The 17,500-nt window shown below is 38.2% G+C and overlaps 1 protein-coding gene across 1 annotated transcript in view; it reads left to right on the forward strand.

Moving 5' to 3' along the window:
- Positions 1 to 11,708, forward strand: part of LOC144968488 (uncharacterized) — an 18,982-nt gene extending 7,274 nt beyond the window's left edge. The window contains exons 2-4 of the mRNA XM_078906915.1: positions 3,257 to 3,489; positions 5,599 to 5,827; positions 9,959 to 11,708. Coding sequence (XP_078763041.1) covers positions 3,319 to 3,489; positions 5,599 to 5,827; positions 9,959 to 11,583 — 2,025 coding nt within the window. The 5' untranslated portion in view covers positions 3,257 to 3,318 and the 3' untranslated portion in view covers positions 11,584 to 11,708. The remainder of the gene's footprint in view (positions 1 to 3,256; positions 3,490 to 5,598; positions 5,828 to 9,958) is intronic.
- Positions 11,709 to 17,500: the final 5,792 nt, after the last annotated feature.

A 17,500-nucleotide genomic window follows, 5' to 3' on the forward strand; every position in this document is an offset into this window, starting at 1 on the left:
TCGGTATTATCATATACGCGGGATTTCCTTTCCTTATTGCTTGATTTGAAAGAGTGTAGCTTGTTTTTATTAATGTAGGGTATGGACGAGAGCGATAAGAGGAGAGAAAGAAAAAAAAAGGAGTTATGGAGTTTAACCAGTTAACTGCCGTACTCTGAAAAAACAAGTATTTTAAAATTTGGCCAGAAACCTAGTCCTTCATATATCGATCGATTTAGTTGACCTTCGTCTTGGCCAAAACTCTCAAACCTGAGACTTTGCATATATCGAGAGTCTTTGCCCAGATGGGGGTCATTTAAATCGATCAATATTTGATCTGGTATTCGAGTATATATTTTTTTCTCACAGAGTAGGCCGTTAACTAGTTAATACAAATTAATCGATTGCAGTTCAAACAGTTTGTTTTACTGTAACCCGCTACCTCGATTCGGTATTATGTCGGCGTGAACCAGATTGTTAAAAACGAATTCTAACGACAACGGTTAGAATTGCTACATATCCGAGACTTGAATGGTTTGAGAAACAAAATTTATGCTTCTGACTGGGGTATATTTTTTATTTATAACTAACATTTCACAATTTAGACTTTTAAAAACAATAGCTTTTATACAGCGCAATTTCTACTAAACGTGCTCAAAGCGCTTTACCAAGGTTCCCTAGTCAACAGCAACACTTAACATGTAGGGCAAGGCATGACCCTGTTAGACGATATTACACTATTTTTGGACAGAGACACCGCTGTTAACGAACAGGTACTCATTTTGCACATGAGATGGGGAAAGAATGTCAGTAAATAGCCTTTTCCAAGGACGCAACAATGCGCTGTTCGGGATTCAAACCCGGGACCTTCCGATCCGAGGGCGAATGTCATACACTAGATCACATAGCCGTACAAGACATAGTAATCAATTTTTAATCTCCAGTTCACTCTGACCTAATACCAGAGTTGGTCGGTAGGTCATATTTTTAATCTTTGCAAAACTGTTATTCTTGGTTTATGTCACTGTTTGATCAAGCTAGATTGAGTGTGGATACTGTTATCATAGAATAAACATGTCATAATTAAAATACATATTATGATTGAATAATCTTATGACAGAACTGTAAAGTCCCAGGTTTGAGAGTTTATGCCAAGATAAGAGTAATTTTAATCGATCGATAATTAATTGAAGGACGAGTTTTCTGGCCAAAATTTTTTTAACGTGTTTCTTCAGAGCACAGAGCACAGCACAAGTAGTTATGTTGCTATAGCATTTTTCTCCATCCTTTGGATTGGCGTTGATATCAATTAGCAAAGAAATTTCCGTCATGTCAAGCTTGATGAACGGAAATGGGAAGTTTTTAAGGAAATAATCAGGCTTGATGCCAGCTTTAACACTGGTTCTCAAATATCTGTTCGACGTAAAAATAACCAATTCATAATTTCTGAAATAAGGAAAAACTCGTTTTCTAAAATTTGGCCAGAAAACTCTTTCAAATATCGATTGATTTAAACGACCCTCATCCTGGGAAAAAACTATCAAACCCAGGTTTGAGAGTTTTTGCTAAAATGAGGGTGATTTACATCGATTGATATTGGAAGGACGAGTCTTCTGGCCAAATTTTTGAATACGAGTTTTTTCCGAGTAAGGCAGTTAAGTGGTTAAACTTATTTTTTCTTCACCCGTCTCAATCCGACATAACACCGCGGAAACATTTTGATTTTTTTGTTTGTCAATTTCATATATGAAATTATCGATCGTAAGTAGGTAGGTGTCTAAGGTAAAACATTAGATATTGTGGGGTCACAAGTTTGGACTGTGGACCCCCTGGAAGCGGTCATCCTCTATCCTGTTAAGGCAATTGATTTATATCCCTTGTAATATGGCTCTTCAGTAGGATTAGTCAGGGAAGGGGATGGTAAGTAGTCTGGAGTTGTGGAGGGCTGAGGATACTGCTAAACTCTTCAACGCCGACGTCCCAAGACCATGCTACGTATTGATGCTATGCGTTTATTTAAAATTCTCACAACATCCGCATGTCGGATATAACCTACCAACACATAAAACTATGTGTATCCTAGAATGTGTAGACTGTGATTGATATGATTTAATGAGAACTAATCACCAAAATTGTTGTCTAAAACAATACAAAGAGCTGAGTGACGTCAATTCTGTTCCTTCCTTTTATCTTGCAGACTTTAGACATGATACGTTTTTCCATCGTACATCAGAACTGCTGCTCTGGTGAATGGGTGGAGGAGTGAACAGTGAGTGTTATGAATGATACGAAAAGGTTGTGGGAAAGAGAACGAATGCAAAGCTGCTGGGGGTTATGAAATGTAAAAATGTATATTTTCAACTGAACATTACAGCTTCAACAAAGAACAAAATCACTTAACACGGAACTTTTCGGACTTAAACCCCTTCTTCAGATTTAATCTCCCATCTATCTGGACTTAGCATGACGTATCATGGTTTCAAATATTTTTATTATTATTAGCTGACGAAGGGTTTTTGAGTCCAAAATGTCCCGTGTTTAGTATTTTGTTCTTTTTCTTAAAGCCAGAGCTCAGCGTGCAATTGTAAAAAAGAAATTCAATCAGTCATAAAATGAAGGCACGATCCTGTATTTAATGATGTGACAAAAGCTCATTTAATTCTCACAAATGGCAACTGACAGGTGGCAGGTGACATAAGCTATTTTGAAATATTAAATAGAACAAAAAAGTTTTCATAATAAACTTTGTCTTTATTTGTTTTTTAATGCACCTACTTTTTAGACAAATTATGATTCATAACAATTAATTACTCTGAAACAAAAATGAAGCAAGAATGGCTTTTTAAAATGTCGCAGGTTATGGTTGACAACACTGATCTCATGTGATGGTTGACAAAATAGAAGGATGTGATATTCATAAAAAAATGTCTAAACTATAAAACTCATTCTTGTCTCAGGCGTCTCAAGCGATAGTAAAGTTTAAAGACCAATCGTGCGTTATTTGAGATGTTTCAAAATAGAGATTTATGATTGTCGAAACAGTCATTTTTTCAATGCCGTCAAGAAGGATCATAAAACAATATCTATAATAGTAAAAGGTGTTTTAACAAAATTATTTACCACCGTGCGACAATGATGATGATTGACACGTTCATTTCGTTAAGTTACATCTCTGAACTAATTACGTCACTTCCTTTCTGGTTTTTATTTCAAAAATCTTTTTTTTTTTTAATGAAAAGCATGACAAGACTTACAAATTTGAAACTTTTTTTTCCAGATCTGGTCTATGAAATAGCAACTGTTTAGTTATCCAAATTGCTGACGTAGTTTGCTGCAGCCATGCCCAGCCAATCACAGACAAAGAGTGCGTCTCCCAGAAAGGCCTGCAAGCCAAGACGTAAGCTAACTACTCTCAGTTTCGAACAACTAGATCGGGCAAGGACTTCAATCTTTACGGAGGATATATCGTCTTCCAGTCGAATCAGGAAGCCCAGCTATGTACTCAGACAAGTGAGTTCGTTGTTGGTTAATTACATTCGTGTGTCTTTAAAAAAACATCCTTAGGCCAAAATGGACGTCCCAATAGCTCAAGTTGGAAAAGCATTCGCTTCACAAGTAAAAGGAACGGTATCAATGACAGGATTTTTTTCTGACACCTTCCCTCCCCTCGTTCACCCCACAGTGTTTGGGTAGCTGGGTCTGTTACATCATCATTTATCGTGGCTTGTGCTCTTGAGCACGTTGCCGGTCAGCTGTCTCTCCTCTGCGGTGCGCATGAAATCTGTGTTGCTTTTTAAGTCACATTTGGCCATTCTTAGGTTATTTAGATGTCATTCTTTGTCTTCCTCTAGCTCTCTTTCCTTCGATCATCCAGATGTTACCAACTTTTCTATTCCGTCTCTTCTCCACACATGCCCCAGAAACCGTAACTGCCTCTTTCTGATGTGATCGATCAGTATTCTTCCCTTCCTCGTCCGTACACCTGTCTGTCCATGATACCCGCAACATTCTTCTATACATCCACATCTCAAATGCCTCTAACCTCCTCGTACATTCTTTGTCAAGCGTCCACGTTTCACAACCGTATAAAAGGGTACTTATAACTTATGTTTCTACTACTTTCATTCTGGTCTTCAAGTTTAGATTGTTGTTTGACACAACTGGTCGCATTTTATAAACACGTTTTTTGCAATTGCTATTCTTTGTTTTATATCCTCTATGTCACGTGCGTCATGGGTGATGATAGTGCCTAAATATTTAAATTTCTTTACTTGTTTGATGGTCTCTCCTTTGCTTGACAAGTGGAAGGTCGTGTTGTTGTCATTCTTTGAGACCACCATGCATTCGGCTTTCTTAATATTTAGTTTCAGGCCCATCGCTTCACCTTTGCACATCACTATATCTAAAATTTTCTGCACGTGTTCTGGAGAGTAGGCCATCAGAGTACCATCGTCTGCGTATCTTATGCTATTCATATTCTGCCCTCCAACGACAACGTCTTTCATATCTTCAATTTCTTTGAATATTATTACACTATATATGTTAAAAAGGTCCGGGGATAAGAGGCAACATTGTCTTACTCCCTTCTCGATGTTAAAGAATCCCGATGGTTCATTATTTAGTTTGACACACGCTGTTTGATTCCAATATAAGTTTTTCACAAGTCGAAGGTCTTTACTGTCTATACCGATCTTTTCTAAGATTTTGAATAGCGTATCGTGCTGAACTGAATCAAAAGCTTTGGAATAATCAATGAAGCATCGATAAAGTGATTTTTGTTTTTCGATTGACCGTTGCATTAATGTTTTCAATGTAAAGATTGCATTTACCGTACCCTTTTCTTTAACAAAACCAAACTGCTCGTCACTTATTTCTGGAGAGATCTTGCTCCTTATTATTTTCATAAGTATTCTTAATATAATTTTTGTGGCCTGGCTCATTATGCTGATTGTTCTGTGTTGGTCACAGTCAATAGTACCTTGTTTTTTGGGTATCGTAATGAATACTGATTGTCATAAGACATTAGGCAATTCACCCTTTTCCTATAAGACTTTAAAGGCTTTTGTCAGAATGTCTATTCCCAGATCGTCGAGGGCGTCAATCAATTCTATTGAGAAGCTATCTTGGCCTACCGCTTTCCGTCTGTTACACCTAGCGGAAAATACTTTGTGATAGACTGACCTTCTTTTCAAAAGATAGTAGAACCGTGTTGTCTCTCCAGTTAATGCTACATATACGGGTATTCCCTCCGGCTCCATGTCCCTTATGGATCTGTAGTCCATCATAGCTATTGGGCCCATGGAGCAGGAGTTTATCCCGCTTCCAATAGCGTGAAACGGGCAATAACAATTGCTTGCTACCCTTGGAAGAGGACGCTAGTCTATTGCAAAGTACGTTCCGCTAGATCAAACCACAGACTACTAGGAGTCCTCTGTTATCTATGGATCTAACAGACTCAGCTAACCAATCAGTGTTGGGTCGTTAAAAAATCTCGACTTCACCCGGGGTCGATCTCTTTTTTTTTTTTCTGTGTGAAGCTACCATTAACATTTTTTTCAGATTTTTATCTTACACCAGTGTCCGCTCTTTAATTCCGCTCTATGATATGTCTTCTCTCAGGGTGACGTGGTAGGTGCTAATATGCCCGACACAATCAAACTGGCCAAACACAGGTCTAAAATTTACGTGGGCCTCTCTGACACGTCGTCCATCCCATCAAGCAGAAGAGAGAGCCGGGGAATGTGCCGGTCGGATATGACGTCATCTGCAGCTACCACCATCGGGAAAGCCTCTATAATTGATTGGACGGATGCCGCGTCTGATGTCAGCGGAAACGTTCCATTAGCCGGTGAGTACTAGATGAGGAGGTAGAGGAGTTAATTATAATAATCACATTTCTATTAATAAACTCTCTAAGGTTGCGATTTTTAAAAAAAGCATGAGCTTATATATGGCGCATTTGTTTAGTCCTTCAAAGCCATTAAGGCCCATAAAGTCGGAGTCTACTCCGGTTTCTACATCGTTTTAAACGGAAAACAGCAATTGTTTCCTACCTTTCGATAGGACGGTATTTATCGCAATGTACTCTCTGATCTCTGCTGGATGGACCGGGGAAGGGGTGGTTCAGAAAAAAAAAAATCGACTTTAATCGGGATTGATTTCGGTCCGTGTAAAGCGAATGCACTACCAACTGAACAATCGGAGCCCTCTTCATATTGTATAATTTCCATTTAATGTTCTCAAAGCGATTTACACGGAGTCCCAAGCCAACAGCAACACTGAACGTGTAGGACTAGATGTGGTGCTCGAAAAGCGCCATGACAATTTTTTGTGATTGACAGAAACAACACTGTTCCGGCCAAGTACTCATATCACACCTAATTATGGTAAAGTGTGAGATTAAAATGTAAATAAAGAGCCTTTTTCGAAGCCATCCCGATATAGCACTGATTTTATGGCGGTGGGTCACATATTTATTTTCATCAATTCATAAATCATATAGATTTAAAGCAACTTCCAAATTGTTGGTTAGGGGTTCTATTCTTGGCATCCATTTAACCCCGATATAGTTCCATTTTGAAGCAATGGGGCACGCGTATAAAGTTTAAATTGGCCTCATTTAGAAAAGGTGCTGTGCAAGATTGCACTGTGATCTAGAGAGAGAGAGAGAGAGAGAGAGAGAGAGAGAGAGAGATGTAAAGATTATATCTAACACCTTCAGAACAAAGTGACAGTTGTAATGAGATCAAGTATTGAATTTTGATTAAGTCCTAATGAGAGTTGGACGCCTGTACAAGCCACGGGGAGAGTTTGCAAAATGTGACTCATCTTCTCAAACCGGAATTACGTCAGGGTTATTTAATTGCTGGAAATTGACTTCCTGGCTAAAACTAGAAGTCGCGAGTTAGGGAAGGTTAGTGTAGGTTAGGGTAGGTTTTTTTTTTTTTTTTTTTTTTTTTCTTTTTGGATTTGTTTCTTTTTGCTTTTTAGTTTGTTTTAAATTTTTTTCATTAATATTTTTTGGGGATTTTTTTTTCCAGTATTGAGAATAAAATGTGGCTTTGTGGTCTTGTGCAATGACCGATAAGTCCCAGGATCGGGTTTTGATCTGAGTAGCACACAGTTCAGGCCTGGGAAAAGGCAATTTACTTATATTCTCGCACCATACTCATGTATAAAATGAGTACCTGCTCGTTAACAATGTTGTTTCTGTAAAAAAAAAAAATTGCAAGACACCTTACAGAAGACATGAAATTTAAAACGCGATAAAGTGAAACTTCGCATTTTTTGTTACCCGCCGTCGGGATGAATTGTTTTCAATTTGTACGGCTATGTGGTCTAGTAGTATGATACTCGCTTTCGGATCTGACGGTCCTGGGTTCGAGCCTCGCTCGGCGCATAGTTGAGTCCTCAGAGAAGGGTCTTTACGCACATTCTCTCACCGTACTCAGTTGTACAATGAGTACCTGGCCGTTAAAAGAGTTGGCTCTGTCCGAAACATATTGTAATATCGCCGTAAAGGCGTCATGTATCGTCCTAAATGTTAAGTGCTGTTGTTGGCCAGGGACCCCTTGTAAATCGCTGTGAGCACGTTAAGTGGATACAGCGCTATATAAAAGCTATTTTTTTTCTTAATGAATAGGACACATTGAAAAGTGAATATAGAAAAAAAAACAAAACAACATAATGGCAAGTACGAAAAGTGAGTGTTTTTCAATTCAAGAAATAGTATCTATCTATATTTTCACCACCAAAGCGAAGAAAAACGAACCCAAAGTCCCATATTTAATTTGAATCTGTAAATTAAATTTCCATCACCGTGTTCACCCCGACATATAACCATTTTGAGACGATAGGTCACATTGATGATCAGATTTAATTTTCAACTCACTTTCCGACATCTGGTACTCCCCGAAGTAAAATTCAATTAAATTGAGCTTTTATTTAGCGCAATATCCACTACAGTATTCAAAGCGCTTTACAAGGGGTCCCTGGCCAGCAGCAACAACTGAACATGTAGGACGGGACATGACGCCTGTTAGGCGATATTACATTCTTTTCGGACAGAGACAACGCTGTCAACTCATTTGATACCTGAGTACGGTGAGAGAATGTGAGTAAAGAGCCTTTTCCAAGGACTCAAATATGCGCAGAACGAGGCTCGAACCCAGGACCTTCCGATCCGAAAGCGACCACGTAGCCGCACGAAGTAAAACCATTTGGAGACAACGAGTCACGGCTTATCTTTGAGACGCAAATAAGTTTATATCTTCATCGTACATTCCTTTTTTAAAAATTCCCTCAGACCGAAACTTACCCTATGTCCATGTCTTGTTAAACAACATCTATTTCCACATCAGAAAATCAATAAGTGTGATGAGAATTTCTTGAAATGGAAAATAAATTGAGACGTCTGTCAGACATAGATAAAAACATTTCTCAACAAAATTAATTTGGCCGGAAAAGTTTTAGTTATTATATCGATCGATCGTGCACCGAAATCGATTAAGCTCCTTGAAGAACTGAAACGGTTGATAATCATAACATTAAATTACTTTTTCACCTCCATACTTTGAATACTTTCTATCTTTTACCAGTTAGCAACCGTACTCTGGAAAAAAACAAGTATTTAAAATTTTGGCTAGAAAACTCGTCCTTTAAATATCGATCGTTTAAAATGACTCTCAACCTGGGATCTGAGTGTTAGCCACGATGCAGCGTCTCATAGTGAAGAAATTGGAGGTGACTTCCTCAAGGCGGGGAGTCAAACTCCGTATCTTCTGGGTACAAAGCAATAACCATACCGCTGAGTCACGCTACCCCTGTTTAAATAACTGCAATCTGCCTTTCATAAAATAATAAACCCTAGTCCTAAAATGCAAATTTTGAGCGTCTGTTTCACCCATACATCATACCAGATCGAGAATGTTTGTCACTCATGCGTATTAGGCAGCATGGACTACTTTGCGGAATATTCCGATCATGAAGTAGTCTGGCAATTAAATGTTAACGATTAAACTTTTTTTACAAGGCGTTTCATTTTAAATCTACTATTTTCTATTGTTTCTAAAAAAAACTTGCTAATTGAAATGGGCGTCAATACAGAATTTGATATAATGTCAAATGAGATGGAGTCAGTAATAAAAGACATTAATGCATTATTTACTATTAAATGGATTTCAAATAGGAACGCATTGATAAAACTATGACTCCCGGGTTTGAGCCTCCCGAGGGAAGGCGTAATATAAGATTACAATGATAATGATGATGTTCCTGATGATGATGATGGTGATGATGATGATGATGATGATGATGATGATGATGATGATGATGATGATGATGATAGTGGTGGTGGTGGCGGCGGTGATGGTGGTGATGATGATGATGATGATGATGATGATGATGATGATGATGATGGTGATTGTGATGATGATAATAATAATAAACAACAACAACAACAACAACAACAACAATAATAATGATAATAATAATAATAATAATAATAATAATAATAATAATAATAATAATAATAATAATAATAATAATAATAATAATTATTATTATTATTATTATTATTATTATTATCATTATTATACTATTATTATTATTATTATTTATTATTATTATTATTATTATTATTATTATTATTATTATATGTAGTAATGATGTAATAGTAGTAGTAGTAGTAGTAGTAGTAGTAGTAGTAGTAGTAGTAGTAGTATAGTAGTAGCATTAGTAGTAGTAGTAGTAGTAGTAGTAGTAGTAGTAGTAGTAGTAGTAGTAGTAGTAGTAGTAGTAGTAGCAGTAGAGGTAGTAATGATAATATTAAGATCCAGACAAGGCAAAGGTTTTATGGTACAGATTAAATTATGGAAACTTCGAGAAAAATATCATCTAATTTTAGTAAACAAGACTCTAAAAAATAACAGGATTTTGTATTAGTTGCACACGTTTCAATCAATATTTTTCTTTTCCTCAGGTGAGCTCTCATTTATTCTGCCTCCTGTGCAAGGCGTTCAAAATGTGACGTCACATCAAACTCCTCCTGGCTTGGACACAACAGATATTTTCAAATATCGTGCAGTTCAACATAAACGAAAAGGAGAAAAGTCACCCCGTCAACAACCACCGTCTAGAGGGACGACAAGGTTCATAACAGGATTTCGACCACCTCAGAATACACCTTTCGTGACACCTGGCCGATCAGACGAATTTGTCGCAGCCTTTCGTAAGAAGGTTACACCTAGAGCGACGCTGGAACGTTGTAACGTAGTGGTATGTGGAGGAGGGATCGCACCCGTACCAGGAATAAGTAGAGAAAGCCGCCAAAAAAGTATATATTCCCGCGAAAGTACAAATACCATTGTACATGAACCTGAGAAAAGGAGGAATCGTAGAAAAGACGAAAACGCTAACAATCCGGCTGGAATCGGAGTGGCCAGCTTTGGTCTCCCTGTTATTGACTTGAAATGTGTCGAGTCGCCAATTGCAGACTTGGGCGATTTAGAGGAAAAGGGAATTCGTCTGGTGAAGTTGAGAAATTTGAAAAAGAAGAGGCGGCAGTCGCAGTCCAGTGAACCGGACAAAAACGGAAGCTTGAACGACGATGCAATCCCCGAGGATATCAAATCTGCAGTGAATGAACGGCTAGAATCAGGTGATCAAGAAAAGACTAACAGATCAGAGAAAGAGATAGCACCATCTTTTATCCGACTTGCACTTAATGATGAAGAAGAGCCGGAAACAACGCACAGAGAGGAAGACACAGACAGAAAAAGGAAAAAGGAAAAGTCTGTCACATCATCATCAACGAGGAGTGAAATAAGCAGAAAAAATATACTGGAAGAGATAGGAATCAACAGAGAACCATACTCGACACCTCTTCTTCCAAACCTAGAGACGAATAGAACGGACAATAATTCGTTAACACATCGGAGTCCGCATTATCTGGACACTAGTAGAGTCAGAGTTGAAGTGACGACCACAGATAATTCGATCAACGTCCCAGTTCCCACTGCTCTAAGCCCTGGGATCAACGTCCCGGTTCCCACTGCTCCAAGCCCTGAGATAAATTTCGTTGTTGAGAATTTAGACCCAACACCAGTCCTCCCGCCAACAGGCTCAGGATCAACATCGCCAAACACCGCCTTGTCTCCAAGATCTCCACGAGATGATGGGTACGTCGGGGACACAGAGGAACCGACGGGTTCTAGGAGAACCAGGCATAGAACCTCGTCGCTTTTGTCGGTGCCGGCATCCATAATATCTGAGTGCAGACCTCCTACCCCGCCTGGACCCCCACAGCTACAGACTGATGCGGTGTTTGAAGGGAGTGATGAAGGCGGCGACAGTCTTGGTGGCAGTGGCGGTGATGGTGCTGGTAGCAGTGGCGGTGGTGGTGGTGATGGTGATGGTGTTGACAATAGTGGAGGTAACGGTGTTAAGAGTGGTGATGGTGGTGGTGGTGACAGCAATGGTGGTAAGGTCGTTGAGAGAGATGAGGATAAAGAAACGGATGTAGTTGTAGATACTGTCACAGACAAAAGTAAGACCATTGCTACTCAATCACCATTTCCCAAAGGTACTACTGAAGGAGAGCAATAGAAATGAATTTTCAATTTGATAATTTTTAAATTTTTTTTAATGATTTTTTTTTGTTTGTTAATTCTTGCATACAATTATCAGAGAAAAGTTAACGTTAATAAAATGAGCAGGATATTGCAAACAAATGAAATTGTTTTGTTATTATAGAAAATACTTTTTTTTCATGCACAGAGACAGCATGATATGTATATTTTTGTTTAAAGAAAAAAAGACTGCTCTAATGATGTGTCACATTACAAGCTTCATACTCAATCAGACGAACCTTGATGAAAATCTGATCAGACATGTGCTTAGGGGCAACTTGGCTATTGATGCTATCCGTATAGGTAAAAATACTCACAACATCCACCAGCAGGACGATATAACGTATCAATACAAAACTGTGTCTAACCGTGTACGTTTATATAGTCTGATTGATAGAATTTATTGCGACATAATCAACAAAATGACTATAAAAACACACACACACACACATACACGGAGAGAGATTGAGACAAGAGAGAGGAGGAAAAAGGGATAGAGAGAGAGAGAGAGAGAGAGAATGAGAGAGAGAGAGAGAGAGAGAAAATAGGTGGGGAGGAAATAGACAGAGAAAGTGTGTGTGTGTGTGTGTGTGTGTGTGTGAGAGAGAGAGAGAGAAGGGGGGGGGTAGAGAGAAAAGAGAGGGGGAGAAGAAAACAAGAGAGAGAGAGGGAGAGAGAGAGAGAGAGAGAGAGAGAGAGAGAGAGATTTACTCGTTTTCGACTAATCATATTACATATATTAAATAAAAGCATACTGAGTAATCGACTGGATATGTACCATTCACCTTCGGATACCAGTAATATGATAATATAAATAATTGTTAGTCCATTATAAGAACACATACCAGGCTCAAAGTAATTGACTTATTTTCTTCCTATATCAAACCGGTCTCACCTTACAAATATATCAATACACATAATAAATACATTAGCATCTCACAAAGGTTACAGATTGAACGAAATTGACGTCACTTTCCTCTTTATTATTGTTTTTAGCCAGCCTTTTTATGTGTAGTTCTCACTAAATACTATCAATCACACAAGAAAGTTTAAGGTTACACATAGCTTTGTGTGTTGGTACGCTGGCGGATGTTATGAGCTTTTTGGATAAACGCATAGCATCAATATAACAAAACGCTTCTATTGATGCAATGCGTTTAGGCAAATTACTTAAAACATCCGTCAGCCGTACTACATACAAGACTCTAACAAAATGCTGAGTGACGTCAATTTCGTTCTTTCTATAGATGACGAAAATGACTTCGCTCAGCTCGTCGTTATTGTTTTAAGACAAGGCATTTTATCACTAAATTGTATCAATTAGACCATAAAAGTTTAAGGTTGCAAATCGTTTTGTGTGTTGATACTTATATCCGGCTGGCGGATGCTGTGAGTATTTGACATAAACGCATAGCATCAATATTCGTTTCGGCTAGAATCCTTTTTTTTTTTTTACAGTAGGTCATCCATCATCTCAAATCGGTGTTATGTCGAGGAGGAATTCTTACCGAAAATTGAACCTAACGTTAAAATAATATAAATAAAATATAAAAAATATATAATGCTCTTTATTCTTCCCATTGGAAAAAAATGTCTCTAGGGTCTATTTCAAGGGAAGATTGAAAAAACTTAGGTGTCAACTGCAGTGGAGCACCGCAAATTGAGCTAGGGCGAGGTGACTTGCTGAAGGCCACACAGCGCAGCGGCGGGTGATCGAACTTGATACCTTTCGGGTACGAAGCAAAGGCCGTACCACGCTGCCCTTAGTCAGAAATATGTGTACCACCGTCTCAAAACGGTATTACGTTGGGCTGAATCGGACCCTGGAAAAATGAATTTACAATTAAAATGATATGAAGAAAAAAAATTACTTAAGGTATTTTGCATTATAAGAAATTGTATTTGTTCCCCTACGTCAAGAGATGAAATTGACCCCACCCAAGTTTCATATCGGTGGCTATCAATTCAATTTCCTGAAACTCGTTCATCCCGACGTAAATAAATAAATAAAAATAAACATAAAATTCCCTTGATTCATCACATAGGGGAAATTTGACTTTAGAGTCTATTCCAAGGGAAGAATGGATTAACCCAGGCGTCGGCCTCAGTGCAGTGCCGCAAATTGAGCTTGGGCGAGATGACTTGCTCAAGGCCAGACCGGGCAGCGGCGGGTGATCGAATTCGGTACCTTTCGGGTACGAAGCAAAGACCGTACCACTGAGCCACGTTGCCCCTAATACTTTTTTGAGACGATGGGTCACATATATGAAAGTATAGATGCTGTGCGCCGCTTGGCTAAGAAACTCACAGCATTACCATCCGGATATATAACGGAACAACACACAAAACTATGTGTAGCCTTATAGATAGAATGCGCTTGACCAAGGAGTTCACAACATTGCCATCCGGAAGTATAACGGACCAACACACAAACTCTGTGTAACCCTGAACTTTTATTGTCTGGTTAATACAGTTTAGTGAGAACAACTCACAAACGCGGATGGCAAAAACAATAACAAAGGCCTGAGTGACGTCATCTTCGAACTATCTATAGTCCGACTCATACAGTTTTGTGAGAATTACTCATAAACACTACTTCATTCTATCTATAGTTTTTTTGCACGTTAAGAATTATTTTTAATCCTCCACAAAAAAGCACAAAATTATCGCCTTATTTTTATATTACTGACAATTAGAAGAATTTCCGTATTTAAATCATTCAAAAAGAATACCGTGTTGAAAACGATGGGTCACAAAAGTAACTCGGCATCTCAATCGGGTGTTACTGGCGTTCACTTATTTGAAGATCTGATAACTCAATTCATTATGGGCTCATTGTTGTAATGGAAATCTCAAAAAATGACGCAAAATATTGCCCATTACAACATTGTTAAACGAGGCCCATAATCAGGTTCGGATGTCGGACTTGCGTGTATGTACGCGTTGCGTGTTATGATATAGGGTTGACTCAGATACTAAAATTGACTTTATAGCGTAAACGATGAAATTTATTTTGAATTATAATGCTCTGTCAGGAACGAGTTTAATTTCTCAGACTGGTAAAGTCTAAAATGCTGTAGCTACTTCTAACCGTTTTTACTTCAATTTCAATTTTGAAGTCTGTTTAATTCCGATAAAATCCACCCCGAATTGAGTCGTTGGATCACAAGTATCAAATATTATGGTATCGTTTAAGAGCTGATAGGCATTATAAACTTTAAATGCTGTGTGTAAATTCCAAGCATAGATAACCTTTATTTTAAAATGATAGAAACACCATTCATTGTCAATTTGACCATTTTCAGTACATACGACTGATTCAAATTATGAAATATCTAATACACAAATAATTGTTGCAGTCAAGATTCGCAGTTTTATTTTTTCCCTATCATATTTTCAATATCTATGAGTTAAGATGTCTACTGCTCGCCAAAAAAATTTACCTGAGAATTCTTTAAAGTCTCAAGTTTAAGAATATTTGACTAGCTGACTGAATTACTTACTTTCTTACTTATTAACTTAATTATTTACATACTGCCTTTTGCGCCCACTGGCGCGTAGGGCACCAATAGAAGTTCTCCGCTTGTAGCTGTTACGGCCAGTCGTCGCCAGGACTAAATGCCAGATTCTAAGGGTTTCATTATTGATGATTTAAGATGTTTATCCAAGTAAAAAAAATTCTAGCCAAAATAAGAATGGCATTCTGTCAATGTTTGTTAATCTAGACAATGCCTTGATTAATCTAGACAATGCCTTGGTGAATCAATGACTTATTGGCATTTTTATGTTCTAAGCTTACTTCAATTATGAAGACCTAGCACACCTGCGGTTCCTGTAGGAACCAAATTAAAGACCTGTATGGATCCATAGAATTCCATGGTGGTGGTGGTGGTGATGGTTGTGGTTGTGGTGGTGGTTTATGATAATAATGATGATGGTGTTGGTGTTGGTGGTAGTAGTGATGATGATGATGATGATGATGATGATGATGATGATGATGATGATGATGATGATGATGATGAAAAACGTACGCTTTGAGAAGTTCTAAATATAAATTAGTTTTCAAATGTAATTATGTTTTATCATCATCATTATCATCTCAACGGCATCATTATCGTTATCACCACCACCACCACCAACAACAACAACAACAATAACACCTCCATCACCACCACCATCATCATCACCATCATCATCATCATCATCATCATCATCATCATCATCATCATCATCATCATCATCATTACCACCACCACCACCAGCACCACCACCACCACTACAGCCATCACCACAACCAATATCACCAGCATGACCAGCATCAATATTACCATCACTATTTTACCAATCATGTTTATGAATATTCGTGATAAAAAGGTAATAGAATCTTCAATCCAATTAACCAAGACAGATGATATGGACGTTTTTTCCATTTGACAACAAAATACGATGAACTGGACACCAAAGACGAGTGAGAGATGGGGAGATGGCGTTGTTAGACATTTTCATTATATCCTTGCTCAGCAGTAGCTATTCTTCTTCAAGTACCAAGTCTGTGCCAGACACCTGTGATCATGGTACGCCTTTCATCTCTCTGATCAGACAAACTTTAAAAACTAATATTACTCTTGTCTTTCTTTGTCACCCAGGAGTTCAAACTATTCAAATATGTTTTTCTCGGTTTACCTTTACTCTTTTTACCTTCTATCAATAGCTATAGCACAGAGAATAGTACCTACAACCACTTTCTTCAAGGGACCTTGATAGCTCAGTTGGTAAAGCACTCGCTTCCCACGCCAAGATCGATAAAGGATGCAATCGAGATTTTTTTCTCCCCCCTCTTTCTACCCAGCTGTGAATGGGTAGCTATGTCTGTTGGATCTGGTGGAAATCTGCGATCGACGAGCGTGCTATTCAAAGGGTAGTAAGCAATTGCTATTGTTCTTTTCACACTATAGAAACCGGGATAAACTCCAGCTCCATGAGCCTAATGGCTCCGAAGGAATAACAACAACATGTGGTAATCCATGTGATTTCCCGAAGGACATTCGTCCGTGAAATCAATTTACCTTTACCTTTACCGATGTTCCATGTCGGACACGACGTTGGAAATAATGGTTCGCCAGCTCTCTCTCTCTCATCTGCGAGTTTCGCACATTGATTTATGGGGCTTCCTACGTACGCTGCGACATTTCCAAGCCAGCTTGTCCTTCTTCGTCCTCGACCACGCTTGCCTTCTATTTTTCCCTCTGCAATGGTCTTCTGTAGTGAGTCGTCCTTCTGATGTGGCCGAAATATCGGGTTATTCTCTTTCTAATAGTTGAAATGATCGTTGTTGATGTTATTCCTAAAGTGAAATCAATACAGACCATCAAATGCAATTTAGATTGCAGCATAGAATGCGGAGGAGCCGCCTTAAGCAATTAATTTTATTATAGATGGGCTACCCTAAATCAGGAGTGATTAGCGAATCACCACTGAAGAACAAACCAAACCGGTCATCAACATAAATTGTACAGCAGAGAACTACTGGGGGATAAAAAAACAAAAAAAAAAACCCAAATCAAATAAACATAAACAAACAAAAATGTGACTCATCGTCTCAAATCGGTATCATGTCGGAATGAAAGAGTTGCATGAAGTTGTAATTATAGCCACAAATAATAAATGTTGAATGAATATTGAATTGTAAGCTTCAATTTATTAGACGAAGACAGAAAATGTGGAAGTTTCGGGGTTTCAACAGTACGAATGAAACATTACAAACGAATGAGATATAAAATATTTCTTGATAAAGGGGATACCCAAAACGTCCACAGTATATGTCTTCGTCTAATAAATTGAAGTTCTTACAATTCAATATTTATCGTTATTATTTTCGTTGAGCTTCAAGCAGC

Source organism: Berghia stephanieae, chromosome 3 (genome assembly GCF_034508935.2).
Source record: "Berghia stephanieae isolate SIO BIC M18660-M18661 chromosome 3, UCSD_Bste_1.3, whole genome shotgun sequence".
Classification (NCBI taxonomy): domain Eukaryota; kingdom Metazoa; phylum Mollusca; class Gastropoda; order Nudibranchia; family Aeolidiidae; genus Berghia; species Berghia stephanieae.